At 39.8% G+C, this 20,336-nt stretch overlaps 2 protein-coding genes across 5 annotated transcripts in view; one reads left to right on the top strand and one right to left on the bottom strand.

Annotated features, from left to right (window-relative positions):
• Positions 1–165: 165 nt before the first annotated feature.
• On the top strand, positions 166–6,694 carry th2 (tyrosine hydroxylase 2; the record flags this gene model as incomplete). Its single annotated transcript, XM_081363397.1, has 12 exons — positions 166–396; positions 1,225–1,402; positions 1,503–1,591; positions 1,707–1,774; positions 2,180–2,230; positions 2,323–2,468; positions 2,563–2,698; positions 5,106–5,175; positions 5,309–5,365; positions 5,636–5,731; positions 6,113–6,246; positions 6,332–6,694. The coding sequence occupies 12 exons, from the start codon at positions 166–168 to the stop codon at positions 6,495–6,497; spliced, it is 1,422 nt and encodes a 473-aa protein (XP_081219523.1). The 3' UTR covers positions 6,498–6,694.
• A 6,122-nt stretch (positions 6,695–12,816) lies between these two features.
• The window catches only part of nup37 (nucleoporin 37), a 15,990-nt gene continuing 8,470 nt past the window's right edge, over positions 12,817–20,336 (bottom strand). For all 4 annotated transcript variants that reach the window (XM_081363081.1, XM_081363082.1, XM_081363083.1 and 1 more), the window contains exons 4-10: positions 19,369–19,441; positions 18,935–19,029; positions 13,961–14,051; positions 13,619–13,800; positions 13,263–13,313; positions 13,086–13,179; positions 12,817–13,007 (exon numbers count right to left, since the gene is read on the bottom strand). In XM_081363081.1, the coding sequence (XP_081219207.1) occupies positions 12,894–13,007; positions 13,086–13,179; positions 13,263–13,313; positions 13,619–13,800; positions 13,961–14,051; positions 18,935–19,029; positions 19,369–19,441 (700 nt within the window). In that variant the 3' untranslated portion in view covers positions 12,817–12,893. The remainder of the gene's footprint in view (positions 13,008–13,085; positions 13,180–13,262; positions 13,314–13,618; positions 13,801–13,960; positions 14,052–18,934; positions 19,030–19,368; positions 19,442–20,336) is intronic.

The raw sequence follows: 20,336 nt of genomic DNA, 5'->3' as shown, positions 1-20,336 counted from the left end.
ATTTACATAAAGTCCCGCACGATATAAATCGCAAGGCTGTGGCCCCACAGTGAACATAGAGTTTTCTCCGCATTTGGGTAGATTTGAACTCATTTAGTGTCAACACAACGATTAATTGGATATATTTATTTTAGATATAGTGGTCAGTTGTTCCCCTAAGAGTCGATGAAGACGGACAGTATAGTGCAGAATATCCCGCTGGGCGGCAGAAAGCGCAGTCTGATAGAGGACGCGCGTCGCGACAGAGAGAGCGGCTCGTCATCTCCGGGGCCCTCGCGCTGCGGGGACAGCTTCGTGTTTGAGGAGGACAAGAGCGGCAAAGTCACTCTCAACCTCCTCTTTGCTCTCAAAAATGAGAAAAACGCAGGCTTTTTCAAGGCTGGCAAAGTCTTTGAGGTACGTACTTAGTTATTTTTTATTCATTAATCACAAGTGTTGCAACACACAAAACAACGCCTGTAACGATGTTCCACATTGTGTGTCTTAAACTTATAGCTATCTAGATTAATATTCCATACTATAATATTAACAGTTTTGTTATTTTGTTGCAAATAAGGAAGTTTAAAAACCAAGCTATTTAATGTGAAAAACAAAAACGGTTCATTTTACGTTGTTACAGTGTAATTACACAAATTAGTACTGAGTATACTGATTAACTTGTACTACTTACTATAGTATAGTGTTAAAGTTTGGGTTTGGTTTAGGGTTAGTTACTTTAATTATGCATTTTTACTGTTATTACTATAGTAACATGTACACTCTTAAAAATAAAGGTTCTTGATTGGCATCTGTGGTTCCATGAAGAATCTTCAGCATCCCTTTCCATTGCACAAAAGCTTCTTTATAGTAAAAAAAAAAAAAAGTTCTTTAGATTTTTAAAGTGTTCTTCACACTAAGAAAAAAATGGTTCTTTTAAGAACCGTTCACTGAAATGTCCATGGGGAAACCAAAATGGTTCTTCTAAAGCAACACTGCATACAATTTTAGTGTAACTGTCACCTTAAAATAAAATGTTACCTAACACCAATAGAAAACATGGACATTTTAAGTTCTGTGCATGAATTTATTGTGGTAATCAAACATAATGTTCTACTCCATAATTATCCCATTACCACCCCACATTAATTTTAATTCAAAAATTGGAAACAAACACATAAAACTTAAAACTGTTATTTCTAGTGTTTATACATGCTACAAATGTTGTGTCTGGTTTTTGCAACTTAGACTTTCGAAGCCAAGCTCCTTCATCTGGAGAGTCGGCCGAGCAGGAAGACGAAGAGGAGCGCTGGAGAGGATCTGGAGTTCTTCATGAGATGTGAAGTGCACTGCTCCGACACTGACATTTTCATCAACTCCTTAAAAAGAGTTGCTGATGAAGTGCGAATAGTGCAAGAGGAAAAAAGTTGGTGATTTAGCTATTCTGTATTGCATATGACACCAGAAGAAATGTATTTTCAATAATAAATATAAAAAAATAACATTATTTTATTTTGATCCTATAGTTCCCTGGTTTCCAAAGAAGATTTCTGACTTGGACAAATGCAATCATCTGATAACAAAATATGACCCTGATCTGGACCAGGACCATCCTGTAAGTGAACAACAGTGATGCTGTTTTTAAAACAGGAAATTATTTATGATCAGATTTTATAATCCTAGTTCTACTTGAGCGTTATTCAGATCAACTGTAATACTATATTATTCAGGGATTCAGCGATCCAGAATACAGAAAACGAAGAGAATTAATTTCTGCTCTGGCTTTCAACTATAAGCAGTAAGTAATATGAATTATTTTATCTGAAAATAATAATAACAATAATTATGTGCATCGTGCATTATTATAAAATGTGCATTGTGCTAACTAATCATAGATTATTTTACTCAAATATAATATATATATGAGTAAAATAATATATGATTAGTTAGCACAATGCACATTTTATAATAATAATAATAGTAATAATAATAAGTTAGTAATTGACGTTTACAGTAATGTATACATTATTTAAATTATACATTAATAAATTTTTATTTAAAAAAAAATCTGATTAATTAGCAGAATGCACATTTTACATTTTACAATTACATTCTATGTAATTAATGCATGAACTTCAATCATCAACTATGTAAATATATTTTAGGAAGAAGAAAAAAAAAGATCTTTCTTTTGTCATTGTAGTGGTGACCCTTTACCTGTAGTGGTTTACACTCCAGAAGAGATTGCAACTTGGTTGGTTTTCCTATTAAGAGTTTGATTGCAGTCATTACTTTAACTCTATGTACGACTGCATGATTCTAAGAGCGCTTTTTGTGATGAGGCAGGAGGGAGGTCTACAGGACCCTGAGCAGTCTGTACCCCAGTCATGCCTGCGGACAGTTTCTAGAAGCCCTGGGCCAACTGGAGAGTGAATGTTTGTATGGGGAAGACAAGATCCCTCAGCTCGGAGAGGTGTCTGCTTTTCTCAAAGGTAAACAGGCCTGCTTATTTCATTTCTGTGCAAAAAGTTCAAACTGCGATTTACATTTGAACCATGTTCTGTGTCTGTGTGTGCTTTTGTTTAGAGAGGACAGGGTTTCAATTGCGGCCAGTGGCAGGGCTGCTCTCTGCTCGGGACTTCCTTGCCAGTCTAGCATTCCGGGTGTTCCAGTGCACCCAGTACATTCGTCACCCTTCAGCTCCCATGCATTCCCCTGAACCGTATGTACAGTGACACATTTTGCAAAACTTTTTAAAGGGGTCCTATTATGCTTTTTTTTTTTTACTTTTTGAACTCTCTTTACTGTGTAATGTTTCTGAACTCCCTGAAACGCCTCGATTGCAGTCTTGAGTTTTCTTCCAGGAACGTACACGTCACAATATTCCTCATTTAAATAATTCCCGGCAAAAGCATACACAGAAAAAAGGGAAGAGGCCGGGTTGAGTTTTGAAACATGCAGTTATGGTAAGGGCCTTGACATTCCCGAAACACACTCAGCGGTTGACCAATCACAACACACTGATCCAACCGACCAATCAGAACACATTGTGCTTTTTGGAAGGAGGGTCTTCATAAACACCTGGGCCCGTATTCATAAAGAATCTTAATGCAAAGAGTAGCTCCTAGTGACAAAATTCTAAGAAAATTCTTAGAAATGTGGGCGTTTACTCTTAAATTTAAAGAAAAAATCCTAGTAAAGAAAAAAGTAATTCAGAAAGCATCTTAACCCTTAAAAGAGGTCTTAAGGTCAAAATTGTTAGGAGCACGGACGAGGACTTTTAAGAGGCTTAAGAGTTTCTTTAGCAGAGGAGAAAATGGCAGAAAGACGAAGAAGGAGAAGAAATGTGTTGCAGACAATGGATGACAGTGAGTTAATAAGACGCTTTAGATTAGATCATGCAGGGATCATGTTTGTGACTGATCTTTTTAGAGACACGCTAATATCTCCGACACAGCGCAGAAATGCCATAGCGCCAGAAATGAAAGTAATCACTACATTACGATATTTGGCAACTCGGAAAATTCCATGTTTGATACATTAAAACCAACATTCAAACCACCATTTAAATAGACATGCCAGCAATCAGTGTAACTGGAAAGAGTGGAACAATTTTTATCATTCTAAGCCAAGCAAATACCTTATAGGAAATCAACAGCATGGTTAATAAAATAAGGATTTATATATATAATGTGTGTGTGTGAGAACGGTCAAATAGGAAAAATTACGCATGTAATTTCAAAGTGGAGGCTTAGAATAGACCCTATAAAATCACTTTTTTCCCCTTCTTGGACAACCAACCAATCACAGTCTTCAAAAGATTGTGTCATACATAGCAACGGGGTCAACCCCGCCTTCTTACTAAGATAAAGGTTTTTGTCTTTTCCTTACTCAGAGTTGCTCTCAGATCGGTCCCGAATCGCTCTTAAGCTAAGACTCCTACGTAAAAGTTTTTAAGCTAAATTAAGAGTTTTCTGAGAGGATTCTTAGAATCTTTATGAATAGGGGCCCTGGGGCCTTATTCACAAAGAATTTTAAGGCTAAAAGTAGCTCCTAACTGGCGAATTTAGGAGCAACTCCTAAAAATAATGGGCGTGTCACTCCTAACTTTAGGACTCCTAATTTTTTTCACTAAGAGTAATTCACGAAGCATTTTAGCCCTAAAAGTAGCTCCTAAGCCTGGGACAGCTTAAAAGAAGTCGAGAGGACTCCTAACTCACTAAGACCTATTAACAAACCACTTTTTGTGGCATTTCACGTTGCGATGTTTTGAAATGCGTATGCGGCGGCTACAGGAGCTTCCAATCGCGAGGGAACAATTTTGCATTGTAGGCATAACTAGGGATGCAATAACGCCACCAACAACAACCAAAACTAGGCTACTCATTGCATGTAAACTAATTGTAACGTTTCATTGTGAATCAAATTAAAATGTTCTTCTCTTTGCAAACGTAGGCAGAGACATATAGTGACAGATTAATTCAATAATGTTGCAAAGATATTGCATCAATCCATATGTTTCATTAGGCTACTAGGCTATTTGTTTTGCCTTACTCTTTATTCATTTAGGCTATTTATTTAGTTATTCATCCTTCGCGCTACTTGTGTAGCGCACGCATTCTCAGACCTGTCACCTGTCACTCATCATCGTAGGGGAGGTGTTTGGAATCATTCCCGCGTTACAATCATCAGCCAATCAAGGTGGTCACTTCAGTCAAGCTCGTGCATGAGTAATGACGTCATCCATAGCAACGAAGACTCACTCTTAGTTTAGGAGTTGTGATTTTTCTTTACTAGGAGTAGGTCTGAAAGGCGTTGTGAATAACTTTTAAGAGAAAACTCCTAGCTAAAATCTTTTAGTGCGATTTAGGAGTACTCCTAGTGGTAAGATAAAATGCTTTGTGAATACGGCCCCAGAACTAAATAGAGCGTTACTGACAGACTGGGAAGAGAGGTGCATGCAGCAATGTATACTTTGTCGAGAAAAATTGTCTTTTTTAAACATTCAAGCATTAAAAACTTTTCTAGTAGACCCCAAAAACAAAATTAAGACTTTGAAAAAGGGCATAATAGGTCCCCTTTAATGTACACTATTGATATTTTAAATAACTCAATTTTAATGTCAACAGTGACTGCTGCCATGAGCTACTTGGACATATCCCTATGCTTGCAGACAACGAATTTGCTCAGTTTTCACAGGTAATTCAATGAAAATGTCCATACTACATTCATTCATTTAAGTTAGTTTAGTACAGAAAGGTCTTATTGGAATCTCCAACCTCTCAATACTGAATAACAATTTGTATTTGACACTGAATCTTTTACCCTGCAGGAGATTGGCCTTGCCTCACTTGGAGCATCAGATGAGGATATTGAGAAACTGTCCACTGTGAGTACATGGAAATATTCAGAGGGAGAATACTTTGAAGAATAATGTATTAAAGCAAGTCTTTAGTGCCCCCTTGTGTTGCTTCATTCAAATGACAAATTCAAGAACTGATTAAAAGGCCATTATCTATAAATATTCTGTCTTTGAATGAAATCTCAAAGCCAGCCATTTATATTAACCATTTTTTATTTAGTTTCCTGTATGTATGTGTATACATGTTTGTATGTGTAGCCTAACAAAAGTCTAAATTTCTCTAAACTTCACACACAGCTGTACTGGTTTACAGTGGAGTTTGGCCTCTGCAAGCAAAACGGAACAGTGAAGGCCTATGGGGCCGGACTTCTGTCCTCCTATGGAGAACTTTTGGTAAGACAATTGATTTATTTGTTTCTTTGCTTGCTTGTATGTTTACTCTTGATGCACTCATTACGACCCTAACTATATGCAGTCTTATGTTTACCAGAACACAGTGAAAACAGTAATATTGTGAAATATTATTGCAGTTATCTATTTAGTTCAGTTATATATTTCAAAGTGTAATTTATTCCTGTGATAGCACAGGAATGGCAGTTTTCCAACATCACTACTCCATCCTTCAGTGTCACGTGATCCTTCAGAAATCATTCTAATATGCTGATTTGGTGCTCGAAAAACAGTTCTTATTATTATCAATGTTGACAGCCGTGCTGCAGCATTTATTTGAAAATTAAATAATATAATGAATTGTGTTTTTTACCATTTTACCAGTACGCCCTTTCTAATGAGCCCCAATATAAGTCATTCAACCCAGCTGAGACTGCAGTCCAACCATACCAGGACCAGTCATATCAGCCCGTTTACTTCGTGTCCGAGAGCTTTGAGGATGCCAAACACAAGCTGAGGTGGGTGTTTGTTTGTTTTTCAGATGATCTGTAGATCTCTTCATGGAGGTTATCATTACTGACTGCTATTGCTGTCGTTCCACAGGCAATATTCATCTACAATACAGAAGCCCTTTTCCATTAGATATGATCCCTACACTTGCAGCATGGAGGTCCTGGATGAGCCTTCTAAGATCCAGAATGCTTTAGGGCAGATGAGGGATGACCTGAAGATCTTACATAAAGCCTTGGAGAGGCTGGGACAGAAATAAACCAGCGTGGGTGATCTATCACCAACAACAACTAGGAAACCCTTTCTTTATGAATATGAATACTGCAGATTTTATTGGATATGAGTCCCGGAGTTTAAATGTGTGTATGTGTGTATGTGTGTATATGTGTCAGTGTCACCCTGTTATGTATGTAATGGACAGTTTGGTTTACAAAAACAATAAATATATTTATTTTGACTACTGCTATGTAGTGTAATGTGAATATGCAAAATTTTGACAAGACACTGTAGAAACTGAATTCTGAAGTCTGGTATTAGAAAAAGGCAGACACAGACATGGTTGCCAAAGGAAGTACGGGTCTGTGCTCACTGTGACACTGGTGAGGTTGAGACAGAGACATGCTTTCTCCTTCACTGTGGTGAATATAAAGAGGTGAGAGAGAAATGCTCTGACAAACTGTCAAACCTCATGCCACAGTTTTCCAGTTCAGTAAAAACAGATCAAATGCAGATGTTACTAAGGGAAAGACAGTTACTCATCAATTTCCACAAAATTCATCTTTCACAGCTGCACACCGTCTGAAACCATTACTTTAATGAATAATCCAGCAAACCCCCTCGCCCCAAAAGGCAAAATATGTGTTAGAGATCTGTGTACAACCCCCGAAGAGCAAATAACACCCAAGCACGGAAGCCATTTACGACAAAAAGAAATGTGAAAGAGCTAATTCTCACCCACTCTCACATTTTCCTATTGAAACAAACATCATGCCTATTAAAAAAGGACTCTTCCCCATTCATTCATAGAAAACCTTCTGTAAAGGAGCATGCATATCTCCAGGACATGGTGTGTATGATTATTACTGTCTTATATAGTGTCTTTTGTTGTACTGTATACTGTTTTATGCATGCTTTATGATAGAACCACTAGTTAATGTAACCTCATCTCTATACCACCTTCCTATCAAAATAATCCTCATTTCATGCCATACACATTGGTGTACATCACTTCATAGCATGCTATGTCTTGTTATATTAATCAGAGCATAAAGGGACACAAACTTAGCCTACATCAAGATGTTAGGTCTGGCAACTCACCATAGACACGGCTCAATCCGAGGGGCGGGATAAACGGCTGTCTTTCAAATTCCCTCTGCACGCAATAGGACAGCGCTTCAACCAACCAGAGCGTTTTCCCCAAAGCGGAGCTAACGTTAGTTGATAGATTCAACTTTTGAATCTGGCCGGCAAAACTACGAACACATCTTCTTTTTTTAAGAATGACTTAAGTGCCATTCTTTGCTCTTTTCTCAAAGAAAAACTTAACTCCAAGTCCTCCAGAGTCGCGGCCAAAGCCGATTCGAAAGACTGTTCTCCAGCAGCAGCCGCCATTCTTTGTTTTCAAGTAGCAGGGAACCGTCGCAACTCTGTCGTCATTATGTTAATCCCGCCCCGCCTACTCTATACACGACGTGATTGGCCTGACCCAATTTAGGTTTTTACAGCCCCGAAAGTCAAGGGAGAGTTGCTAGACTACCCTGGCTGCAAAATAAATTTTGCTACCGCTAGGGTGCGTCTAGATATCTAGGCTAACACAAACTGCCTGCTTACTCCAATCATTCAAATGAGTCAGCTTTCAAACAAAGAAACTTTTCCCGCTTGAAAACTGCACCTTTCTCATTGGTCAGGCCGAACTTGAAAGGTGTGACCCCTGTGTGGGTTGCAGAGAATCCGCACAGTGACCTCCCCCTCTCTTACTACCCTTCTCTGCGACTTCTGGTTGCTGTTCGTGTGGGACCTCACCAGGCTTTAACACATCAAGCCATGTGTAACTTCATCAACCACAACAGAGTCAAACTAACACAAGTTCTGTTCAGATGGTTAAATAACTCTTTCCTATAGCTTCATCTCCGGTTTCTGTTTCCAGTTTCATTCCCTTTCACTTTTCATTTTACACATGTAGGCTAGCCTATGCGCGATTTGTGTGGATGAGTTTGTTTAGATTAGTTATGTGTTTGTGATTTAGTTAAATAAAACTTTTGTGCATGTGAGTTGATTCTGGTCACTGTGTGTAAATCAACATCACTTTAACGATGCAATCACAGCTACATGCTAAGAAAGAAGTGTTTTCCTGTGGTCATGGAAAATATCCTTTCTGAGAGTTGATAGATGATCAGTTGGCTGGATGGATTGAACAGATTAATTGATTGTAATATTAACTCAGATCAAGTAAATGCTATTAACTGATCCAAATATAGAAGTTATAATTAATTATTCATATTTCCCTTTTGAGCATCATAAAATGAATCATCTTAACTGCTTTGGCTCTAGCAGGAAAAGAGACTGTGTCTAAGCCCAACTTTTAACAGATTGGCAGCTTGTGGTTGCACTACAGATGGAGGTTGGAACAACTACGCAACTGTTCTATTCATACTAATAGATTAGGCTACCAGGTCACAGCATATTTGTCCCCAATGGCCCAAGCACAGACCAAATCATCCTCTAGGAGAAACCACAAAGTGAGCAACCAGGTCACTCTGTCCTGGAATTCATTGAGTTCAGGGGTAAATGAGGTTCTATTAGCTGGCTGGCCTTTGTTTGCCTTGAACATGCTGAATAAAACGAATCAGAGAGAGAGAGAGAGAGTTTGTCAGGCAAATAATGTAATAAATCTGGGAGAGAGGAGAGAAGCAGACATCTGCTTTCATAAACCAAATTCAAGCACTTAATCGTCTCTCGTATCTCATTTTACACGGCGCTCAACCCAACCCACAAATCCCTCTGAAAACCATAGCTTGGATCTGAATCCATTACGTACAAAACAAATGTGCATTGCCATAGCAATACGATAACCACTGATGGTTCCAGTGAAATTCAAATCCCAAATGCTTATTACGTCACATCAGAACAGACATTTCTATTTGGTAATATTGTGGGCATTATTGAATGCAACAAACGGGTTTCAGAAGTAATTCCATTCATTTTCTCCATAGGGGAATTGATTTTGAATGCTAACTTAGAAATCTTTAAAGACAGACCTACTGTGAGGGTTATTTATAACAATTAAGGGTGTTAATTGTTGGTATATGCTGTTGCTGAAGCCATCAGCCCACATTATTTTAACTTATTTTTGTAAATAATCATTCAACAGCAGAATTCTTGGTGGGGGAAAAAATCAGTGCATGATGGAGACCTCGCTGGTCAAAAATTCTGGGATTTGGATATGCACACGCACATTTTTTATTTATTTTTAAAAACATTACCAATGCATTTTGGTAATATACCAAAATACTGACAAAAGCTCTAATCTAATAGTATTATGACAAACAAATTGCACAAAAATAACTGTTTAGCACCCACCCACTCCCATGAAGCAGAAGCAGAATGATTTCAAGAACTGAAAGGGGAACCAGAATTGTAAAATGTACAATTCCCATTGGTATACATCACTGTTCAACTACTTTTCAGCCATTGGTTATACAAACAAAGAAAGTGAAACCACAAGTCTGGTCCTCAACAGATTTTATCCAGGAGAGCCCTCATGAAATTACATTATCTCCTGGAATCAAAAAGAGCACTCCTTCCTTTTGTTCTTTTCGCTTTGTCTTAAGTAGTGAATAGGATTATGCCTTCGAGCCATGCGGAAGCTCTCAAGTTGGTTGGAGCTGCTTTGATCATGGTGATTTTTTTAGTCATTAAAACTACTCGCCAACTTTGAAGGCTTAAGGCATTAATCCTTTGAAGGAGGGCTTGCGTAGGCTTTATTCTTAATGACAGAGAGCATCTGCTGGAAGAAATGCCGAAGTGTACTCTATCACAACACTGCCTCTGTAGTGCCATCTTTCCTGACACAGGATGACTAAAATATTCCAAAGAAAAAACTGATTCTTTCCTATATGATGCATACTCTAATGCTCTGATTTTGATTAAAAAGGAATATTCAAAGAATTCTAGCACAGCCCTCACTACTAAGTGTAATTTTACTAGCCACCAGATGGCAGTCTTGGGTTAATATTGATAATTTAAAGTAGATTTTCGAAAGGTGATCATTTACTGTTTTATATTTCCTAAAAAATCATTTGAGTTTTTTTTTAAAGAATTTCTCAATTCTCTTTCAGAAAGTTATTGTATCCTTTGGAATAGTGTATCTTGTGTGAGAATATGTGGAAGAGGCTGACATTGATTTCTCCAAGCTATATGCAGCTGGTCCAGCACCAGCCACGTTCAGTGCTACCAAAGCCTTGTTTCAGACCACATTGAACTTATTCAAACAAAGCCAGCAGACCAGGAGAGCAGTAGCATGTTATGATTGCGGATGGTGGTGTGCTTCTAGACTCCAAGAATCATACAGGCTTGTCTTTCGGGCTTGAAAGAGTGTAGGTTCATTTCTCCCCCTTCTTTATGTACCCGTTTCAATCACACCTTAACACCTAGGCACAATATGCCCTACTGTTACAAATGGAGCACATGCAAAATCTCACATGGAAAACTTCTCCAGGGTTGCTACACTTCTTCACCAAAAGTGCTTCAATTTGTTAGTCATGAGGTGCATGCAGAAAAAAAGGAAATTTTATCATAGAGGACCCCTACAGCCCCTCAGTTGTCAATAAGTCTCTTAAAATAATGTTATGCATGACAAGTCTCAGAGTGTTAGGCATGGTAATGAATATGACAATGTTGATATGGTCTTGGCAGAACAGATCTGCTAAGCTGCTGCTGCAGAGCAAGCACAGGACTTGCTACTGTTAATACATACAGGACACACTGCTGTGAGCAAGACATGCTGCTGCTGTACATGAATTACTCATAGCAGATCTATACAGGTGGAGCTGGGGAAGGTGGAGGGTTTCCAAAAGCACGTTGCAACTGCAACAGCAAATGCTGACCAAGTATTTGAAGGTTGAGCAGAGAGATCATTGGCTACTGATACAGCAGGAACCAATCAGCTGTGCCCAATAGAAAATGATATGATTGCAAGCAGATTGAGTTAAAGACCCGGGCTGCGTTCCAGTCCAAAATTGTCATGCCCTTCACTCTGTCTCGTTCACTCGGATGTACGTCATTGCTTACGTTGAATGAGTGCCAACTACTGGCGGAACCTTTGCAATAGGCTGAATTGGAATGTGCTAAGCCCTTGATCACTTAGAATGATCACTATGGGGTTGATTTATTATTTATTTTTTTCCCTTACAAAATTGTTTAACGCAGCATTATATATGTGTATATGTGTGTATTTAGGAGTTGTTTAAATACAATAAAAATAAAAATATATATATCAGAGTTGTTTGTGGTGGGGTAAATTAAACACAATATGCGTTGATGTCACAATCGTGTTGCATTGTGTTATATGGAGCTGCCTGGAGTGTACATATGAAGTAGACTCGCTCCCGCGGTCAAAATCGAGGGAGCAAGGGTCTGTCCATAGCCTATAAACTTCCCTCGTCCACTTCATGAAGTGGAACACACTTCAAAATGGCGGCAGGGATTCCCCCGAGGGGAAGTGCTTAGGGAAGTTCGCAAGTGCGTGTCTAAAAGTGGACTGGAACGCAGCCCTATTTGCCTGTGCCATCCAGTTTCATGACAGAACTCTGCATTTATTGTCATGAGGTGCGATTCTCCAAAAATGTAATGATTTATGAATTAATAATTAATGGTATTTGTAAATAATACTTTAAATACATTTAAGGTATAAGAATAAAACCAACATAAATAGAGAGCATATTTAAAAAAACTTTGAAAATACATGAAAACAATCTAAAACTCATTTTTTTAGTGTGTTCTTATTTGTCATTGACCCTACCTTTTGGCCTCACACCTTCCTACCTACCCACACAACTGACCTGAGAGAACCCTTGTACTCCCCTTTGAGAGTCTACTGTGTTTTTCTTGGAAAAGCACGGCTCACGTCGTCTTGTGTTCCCCTTGCACTACAGTTTCCCATGCTTGTCTTCAACTTCAGGGTTCAACTGTTGAAGCACAAATAGCATTGCGTCTATCTCCCCCACCACACATGCGTCACGGCCGAGTGGAGGAAGTTCCCCTGTAGTGTAAGGAATGGGACTGCATATTATTATCCTGGTGGAGTCAGTGAGACAGTCTATATGAGCACCTGTACAGAGTTTTTTTCTTCTCACACTCAATCGTTCTGCAATGAAAACTGCCAGCTCCTGCCGTTTGGCGACCTTTGGCTCAACTTTAAGCCAGCTTGGCAGAACACCACACCAAAAACACTGATACAATGCTTCGCAGAAAAAGGGGAAAAAATTGGGGAGAGGGAAAAGTGTCTCATTTCCCACAATTGTTAGTCTGAGTTCTAACCCAAGTGACCTATAAAATAAGACACAGTGGAGTAAGTACAGTGACAGCGCATGAAAAATATGACTTTATTTATTGAAAAAGCATAACAGAAAAACTCTCCAGTTGAATTCTATCCAGGTTACATCTCCGTCATCCAGAAGAACAGCTTTCGATCCCCACCGACAACGCAAAGAGGTAGGGTCTTATGCCAGCTTAGACCAGCCCCCACAGACGCCGAACCAATCATCACAGGCTGCAATGACAATTGTGTACCATAAGGCTTGAGGTAGGTAGGTAACACATAAACAAACAAGTACGTCATTTTACAAACCTGTGGATGGCCCAGGTGATGCACCAATAACTGACTGTTTATTTTTCCTGGATAGCCTGTGGTTGCGAAAAGATTCTCATTTGCCCTTGACCATCTGTAGAAGAGAGGCCACCGGCATTATAGTCACGAACGCAGTCCAACAAATAATGAATGATCTGATCTTTAGTAAAAATGTACCTGAAATGTCTCGCCTTCCCAACATGAGCTGGCCTCTTCTCAAGTGGATAACTACAGGCAAAACACATCAGTATCATTTACAGACAGTTTAATTCACTCCTACATTACAGCTGGTCCAAAAAACTGCTCATTTGAATGTTGTTATGGTGATTTAGTGTGGAGGAGCTCACGTAAGACTTGAAATCTTGATTCTCAGGAAGATAAACTAAATTAAGTAGAACAGGGGAGATAGTAGACTATGCCTGGGTCATGCTGACCGCACAAGAAATTTAAAATCTGCTTTAAAAGTAACTCACTGCAAAAACACAACACACTTTGAACAATGACGTTGACCACAGAGACAAAGTTGTGTTTACCTGGAGCGGGTAATGTCCCAGATCACCCAATCATTGGACACCACAGCTCCAACCTTAATAGTGTTTGTGAGACACCAGTCAGCTGACATGAGTGGCATCTGCCCGCTGTCCAGAGACAGAATGGCATGTTGTGTAACAAGGTCATAGAACCGTATAGTGCCTTTCTTCTCCGCCACCATCAACTGTAACAAATGAAGATATATATTGATTTATTTTGGTATACAGTGGAATCCTTAAGTCTGAAACCGAGCTGAAAATCTGGGATTCAAAATCAAATTTGAGTGTTTGAATGCTATGAAATAAAAGTGAACATTAGTTCTCTACAAGACTTTTATTTCTGACCTTACAGATGTCCTCGGGGTGCCAACAGACGCTTACACCGGGGGAACGCAGTCTGAATGAAGTGGTTTCATTGCCATCAAGGTCCCACACTCTTCAGGAAGGAAAGCAACAACATAATTTTCAGGTAAATACAATACAAAATGCAGAGATAGATTTTGTGGTGAATTATGTTACAGCTGTCCACATGGTTCATTCTGAATGATGGCCAAAAGATAGTACTTGATAGTCAAAACAAAATCTCTGGAAAAACTACTAGGGAGTGAAACAAATCATGTGCACTTTTAACTTTGTGGATGTTCCTTAATTTTTTCCCTATTTTAGTGTCCATTGTGTTAAGAAATTCACAAACTAATCCAAATTATAAGTGGCGCAATAAAATCGGAGGTCACCGTGACAAAGGAAATGGGCCAGCAACAGGAAAAAAGACTGAGGCCATAAATGGGTTATTACATCACCCCTGTCCTCATGTGTTCTTACCCTTTCAAAGGCATACACAAACTAAAAAAAGAACTGTCAGAACCAGGACACTAATCAAAAGCAGCATAATCATAATAAGAGCTCAATTAGGCACAGAAAAAAAGCCAGATGCTAAAAATAACTTCCCGGCAATGCAAAACCATAAACCACTAACCTAAAATAAAACAACAGGATGACATAAGACTACAGAGTTTGAATACAACTTCAATAGATTCAATATATTTCAACCAATAGATGAGTAGACAGTAGTGATATATTATCATTCAGGGCTATATTATCATCAGTATGCGTGTACCTTGGGAATCAAACCTAATGACCTCAGAGTTGTTAGCACCATGCTCAACCAGTTGAACTACAGGAACCCTTTCCTGCAGCTGAACTTGAGTTCCAGTGAGAAGCAGGATTGCCAATACCTCCCAGCCTTTTCTTCCCAGGCACAGAAGACTTTCACTCCAAATCTGCTTCTCAAAGTTTGTGAAGGCACGCTAGGGCAAGTAATGGTACAGCAAGAGGCCTGCAAGCAGACGCAATAAATCATCTGGACGGAGAAGACTGGAGATCAGATTCTGGATGGTTTCACTGGAGATCAGATCTTGGGTTTACCACATCACAGAGGCCCGAATGAAGAGAACCACAATTTCCCTCAAATGAGTTAGAACTGTGGAGGTTTTCTGGGAAAGCATGGGGGAAGAGAAAGAGGGAAAAAAAGAAGCCCTCCATTAATAGGAAAGACGCACAACCGCTTAGTTGATGATGAGGTCATTGAGAAGTCTTCATCAAATTAAGGCCAAAAGCACTCCAAAGCCTGTCTGAATGTCAACCATGCAGTTGGGTAGATTAATATCTTCAGCTGGGCGGTACTTGGAGGACATGCCTCATGCTCAACAGCTCCCAGACAGGGGTCTTTGTAAGCACCTAAGCTCTGTCCAACACATTTGCCAAGAACTCCTGAACTGTCTCCCTGCGTCTGGGGCATCTCTGCTCTGATCAAGCTCATTTGAGTGAGGTTTCAGACCACACCACACAAACATGGTTAAAACCCATTTACTCAGAACCCCTTGCCAAGCAAGAGTTCAATTGCACGCAAAACCAAAACCGCCAGCCCTGACTATCGCCAGGGTATTCAAAGCGGCGAAAAGTCAGCTCTCTACAACCCTGACAAAGCCAAATGAGGATTAAGACACTAAGCACACAAAAAAGTGGGAAGCATCACAAACAATATACTGCTACTATTGCGTAAGGCTCTTCAATGACTGACGCAGCATTGTGGGATAACACGCAACAGCCATGTACAATACGAGTTGAAAGAGATGGAAGTGTTTGAAGTCACGGAAGATCTAAGAGGGAAAACAAGGGGAGGGTCTGTCTGGCTTGTCTGTGTTTTCCCACACTGCACAACCGGGAAGCTGAGCGGAGCGTGTGATGTGATTTTTAGGATGGGGCAGGGGTGAGAAATGCTGAAATTGAGTTAAGAACTGTTGAAACAAACATTTATGGTGGTGACCAGGTCAGTGGCTAATTCCTTGTCAAATATGATGTGAATAACAGTTCAGACCTGACCTGTTTAAAACAACAGTGTTAGAAGTTTTGTTTACGTTCAGGTGCTCTCAGCAGCCAAAATGAGACTTTTTTGTGGTCTAGTATAATTGAATCAATCATGGAGGGTATGAAAAGTTTAAAACCTCACACAGAACCTAGAGGACAAAACTAGCCTGAAAACAGCCATCGTCACCAGACTCACATAATGGATTGGTTTCAAAACCTAGTAAGCTGGTTCATAGTAGTACCATAAGAGTGCATATTACTACATTTAGGGTACATATTCTAAGGTACTAATATGCACCCTTTTGGGGTATAGAAAGTACAAATGTGGCTCTTTAGGAGTACTGCCCCAGTAACAAGTTGTTGTACCTCTAAAGGTAAAATTTTTGCACATTTCTTCTGACAGTATAGACAGTCTTTTAAGGCATCACATGCACCTTTGAAAGGTGGTACCAAACCGTAAGCAGCAACATTTTGATGCCTTCCAAGATACCTTGGCTTGCATCTAGAAAATTCTAAGACAGCACCAAATGTATCCTTCTTAGATGAGAAGTTATGTGTCATCAGTTTAGCAGCATAGTAAAGCCAAACTCTATTGCGGGTTTGTCAAGACCTGCTTCTGGAGGAGCATCTTCCTGCAGTTTAACTCCAGCCTGCTCCAACCCACCTGTCTTATTTGTAGTCAAATCTCCTGTGCCCATTACATGTTTTTCAAGTGAAGTTGCTACCTAGGTTTCAATAAGTTACTTCTGATGTTCTATTTTGGATAAAACGATGTTTCTATATAACAGAACACTCCTTGCATTATCTGTCATAATTCTCCAACAGTGAACTCTGTCAACTCAGCATTTCCTTGTGTGACCTGCACTCCCAACAGTAATCAAAGGAAACAAGCTGCACTCTTTTCTCAGCACACACACACACGTAACACTAGAGGAGATCTGAAACTGCTTGATTTTGAGGCGATTCTATAATTGAGGTGGTTAATTCATCCTCAATGGCGATATCTTAAAAGGCAGGAAAGATAAAGCTTATGTGAACTTACGTGAAGGAACAACTCTGCTGAAAAGAACAATGCATTTCAATGTTTTCAGATAAGGCTGCACTGCTGCAGACCAACTGAGGCTTGCTGGATAAGCAAGTTAAGAACCATTGTATGGACACACACGACCATACTAGCATCCCATGCATTGTATGGACACACACGACCATACTAGCATCCCATGCAGGGGACCAGCATCCCAAACATATGCTGCTGAATAGAAAAGTTGATATTTTCAGCAGGGAAAGTGTCACACATGCAAAAACATTCCAGCTGAAAGCCAGATTTGTATCAAAAGCCATTTGTGTGGCCTGACTGGAAAAGGTTCACTCTTTCTCTAACATTAACCTGATCTTTCTCTTGTTCCACCTCGCTGTTCCTCCTGCGTCCCATTTTTTCTCAACGTGACAGAATTTAAATCTTTCTGCAGATGGAGCGCTCTACTGTTTTCTCTGGCTCCACAGGAGAGGGAGACTGAGGCTTACGGCGGATGTTTCCTGCTTCGATCCCTTCAGTGGCCCCTCTCCTCTCCAACCAAACACACTCTGACACAAAATCTACTGACCAAAGCAACATATATCAACTATCTGCCTCTAAATTCTGATGGGCATGTGTAAAGTATGGGGGGCACAATGGGTAACATTTGTCTGTTTTCCTTGCGAGCATGACCACAACGAGACACCAAATCTCAAATCACGATATCAAATCTCTCATTTGAGCTGGCAGTTCAGGATTAGTAATATATGGTAACTGCAGTGGTTTGCACCTTACTGTGCTGTCGGGTGGGCCATGATTTATTCATAAGAAATGGTTACTATTTAATCAAAATAATAAGCTGCTTCTCCCTGGGCCAGTCTTAGGGGTGTTAGGGATTACAAAAGGGGTTTCAGCACATCCAGGATCCAGCAGAGAAGAAGCCCATTATTGCTGAAGCTGAAAACTGAAACGGTCTCATCTCCTACTGTGATAAAGATCAGCGATTCCTCCTTTCATCACAGCCTGAAGCCCCACCAACATCAATAAAACAGCTGCGAGAAGAGCGATGGACCTAGAGCACTCTTATTCGCAATGGCGCACCACCCCTATGATGAGTGTATGAAAACATTATCACAGCGCAATGGGTCAGTGCTAACATGGGTTCACATGCTGACACAGGCGCTGTGTGCACCAAGAAATGCACTGGATTTAGAGCAGAGCTTCAAGCATGCTGATCCCAGCACAGACCTGATGGGGAAGATGATGGTTAATATCAAACAAAGGATGTAATATCTACAAGGCAATGGCACAGAAATTGCAAAATCACCTGATCATGTTGAGAAAGCATGGTTACACCATCCAAACTTTAAGACGTATACCATAAAACTGTCATGGCAAGGTCTGCATAAAGGATCCAGTTGCTGAAATTTGGATCTCTATAAGGAAAACTACCGTCTTGGTCCTCATCCACCTTGAAGCCATTAAGGTTTGCAAGCTGGGAAGACTAAAGAGTTGTGGCAGGCCACAGCACTACAACATCCAGGTGTGTCAGTTACATGGTTCTGACGCAAAAGGGAAGACCCGAGACTCCAGGAGTGCTCTCTTACATTACCTCTGACTGCCAGGAAACCGCACTTACCTCAGTGGCTGATTGGTGGGGCCACATTCAAGAAGCTCGTTAACTGTGGCCGTGGAGAGGAAAAGCCATGGCTACTGATTGGATTTCCACGTTTAACCAATTACTTAGAAAAACTGTGCGAGCAAGTGGCGGTTGACGCTTACGCAGAGCAACGGCGAGCCATGTTGTGTTTAGTGTTGGGTTTCAGTGTGGAAATTTGGTCAAGACTTTCTGCATCATTAACAGAGAACAGAACACACTCACACATATATATTTTCACTTTCTCACACTCATACACTCGGACTAAAGTGCAACTAACCTGCAAGTGTGGTCATCGCTGACAGAGGCTATTTGCTTTCCTTCTGCAGGCTCAAACACTAGATGATTGATGTAGCTGGTGTGGCCTTCCATCAACTAGGCAACACAAGAAATCAAAAAAATTGGAATACAACATTCATACAGTGAACAGTCAGCCAAGGACAAAAACAAACTTTTCCGTATAGATAGATGGGTGCACAGTCAACATTTTGACATTATATATATTGATATTTTTCAGCCTTTTGATAATATTTGTGAACCTTGAGTGATGATGCTCATGGGTAGTTCAATTGATTTTTCATTTGAATCAATTCAGACCTTTTGTACTGATTCATGGAAATGAATCAAATTTCAAATCAAATCATTTTGATACTGACACATTGTGTAATTTTATCATTGCTAATATATTGGGAATTTTCAACAAGAAAGAGCTACCTTTACATCACAGTTGTTTTGGAGATTGGATGTCCACAGCCTGATTTTTTTGTCTGCCGCTGTGGTGCAAAGCCTGAAACAGGAGCACAATTTTTTTTTTTTTTTTTTTTAACACTGCATTTAGCCACCATCATGTATGTGGGTGTGTAATAAACCACAGTCAGAAGATAAAACACTGGAGAGATTAAAAATGTTAAAGACATACAACTGAAGTCAGAATTTCATCACGCCATTTTCACATTTGTCTGTTCAAAAATCCAACCAAACCCAATAAAACAGCTCTGCCACTAATCAGGAGCAGTAATTATTCACACAATTACACTAACTCACCTCTGACAAGAAAAACACTTTCAGTTAGAGAATCGCACGCACATTTTAATGTTACAATACCACACACAGACACAAAATCTTCTTACATCCTCAAACAAATAAGAATCACATGAGTTCTTGCCATGAAAGGTCCAATTACAATCACAAAGTTCTATCAACATGTTCATTTGCGAGTTGTCTTTGGCTAGATTGTTGCGCAGATGGCGTAACATCACAACGATACCAATCATTTACATGCCAGCAGTACAGGCAGTCAACCAGTCAATAACCTCTGTCAACCCACACGTCCAGGAAACATTAATAAGATCTCTAGTACTCCATTCCCAAGAGGTACACCTACAATGAAGAAGAAAATAAACCCAAATAAGGGGCAGTGCACACAGTTAAGCACGCTACACCTTCCGCTCTGACCACAGCATGGCCAGGAAATAACTCTGCCCTTCCCATGCTGCTAAAGCTACAGGAAACTTCCCCACCGGGAGCAGAACACTCCCAAGTTCACAGCTTAAGGAAGGACATGTCAGACTGACAACATCTTATTAAATTCTTGATACAAACCAGATCAAACTAAAGCTGTGACAGACACTTTCCACTGCTTGACATGAACATACAAATCTTGGTAATTAATTGATCCCTGG

This window comes from Scardinius erythrophthalmus (assembly GCF_964197995.2).
Source record: "Scardinius erythrophthalmus genome assembly, chromosome: 4".
NCBI classification, from domain to species: Eukaryota; Metazoa; Chordata; class Actinopteri; order Cypriniformes; family Leuciscidae; genus Scardinius; species Scardinius erythrophthalmus.
Note: the sequence above shows the minus strand (reverse complement) of the source record. Positions and strands in the feature narration are given on the sequence as shown.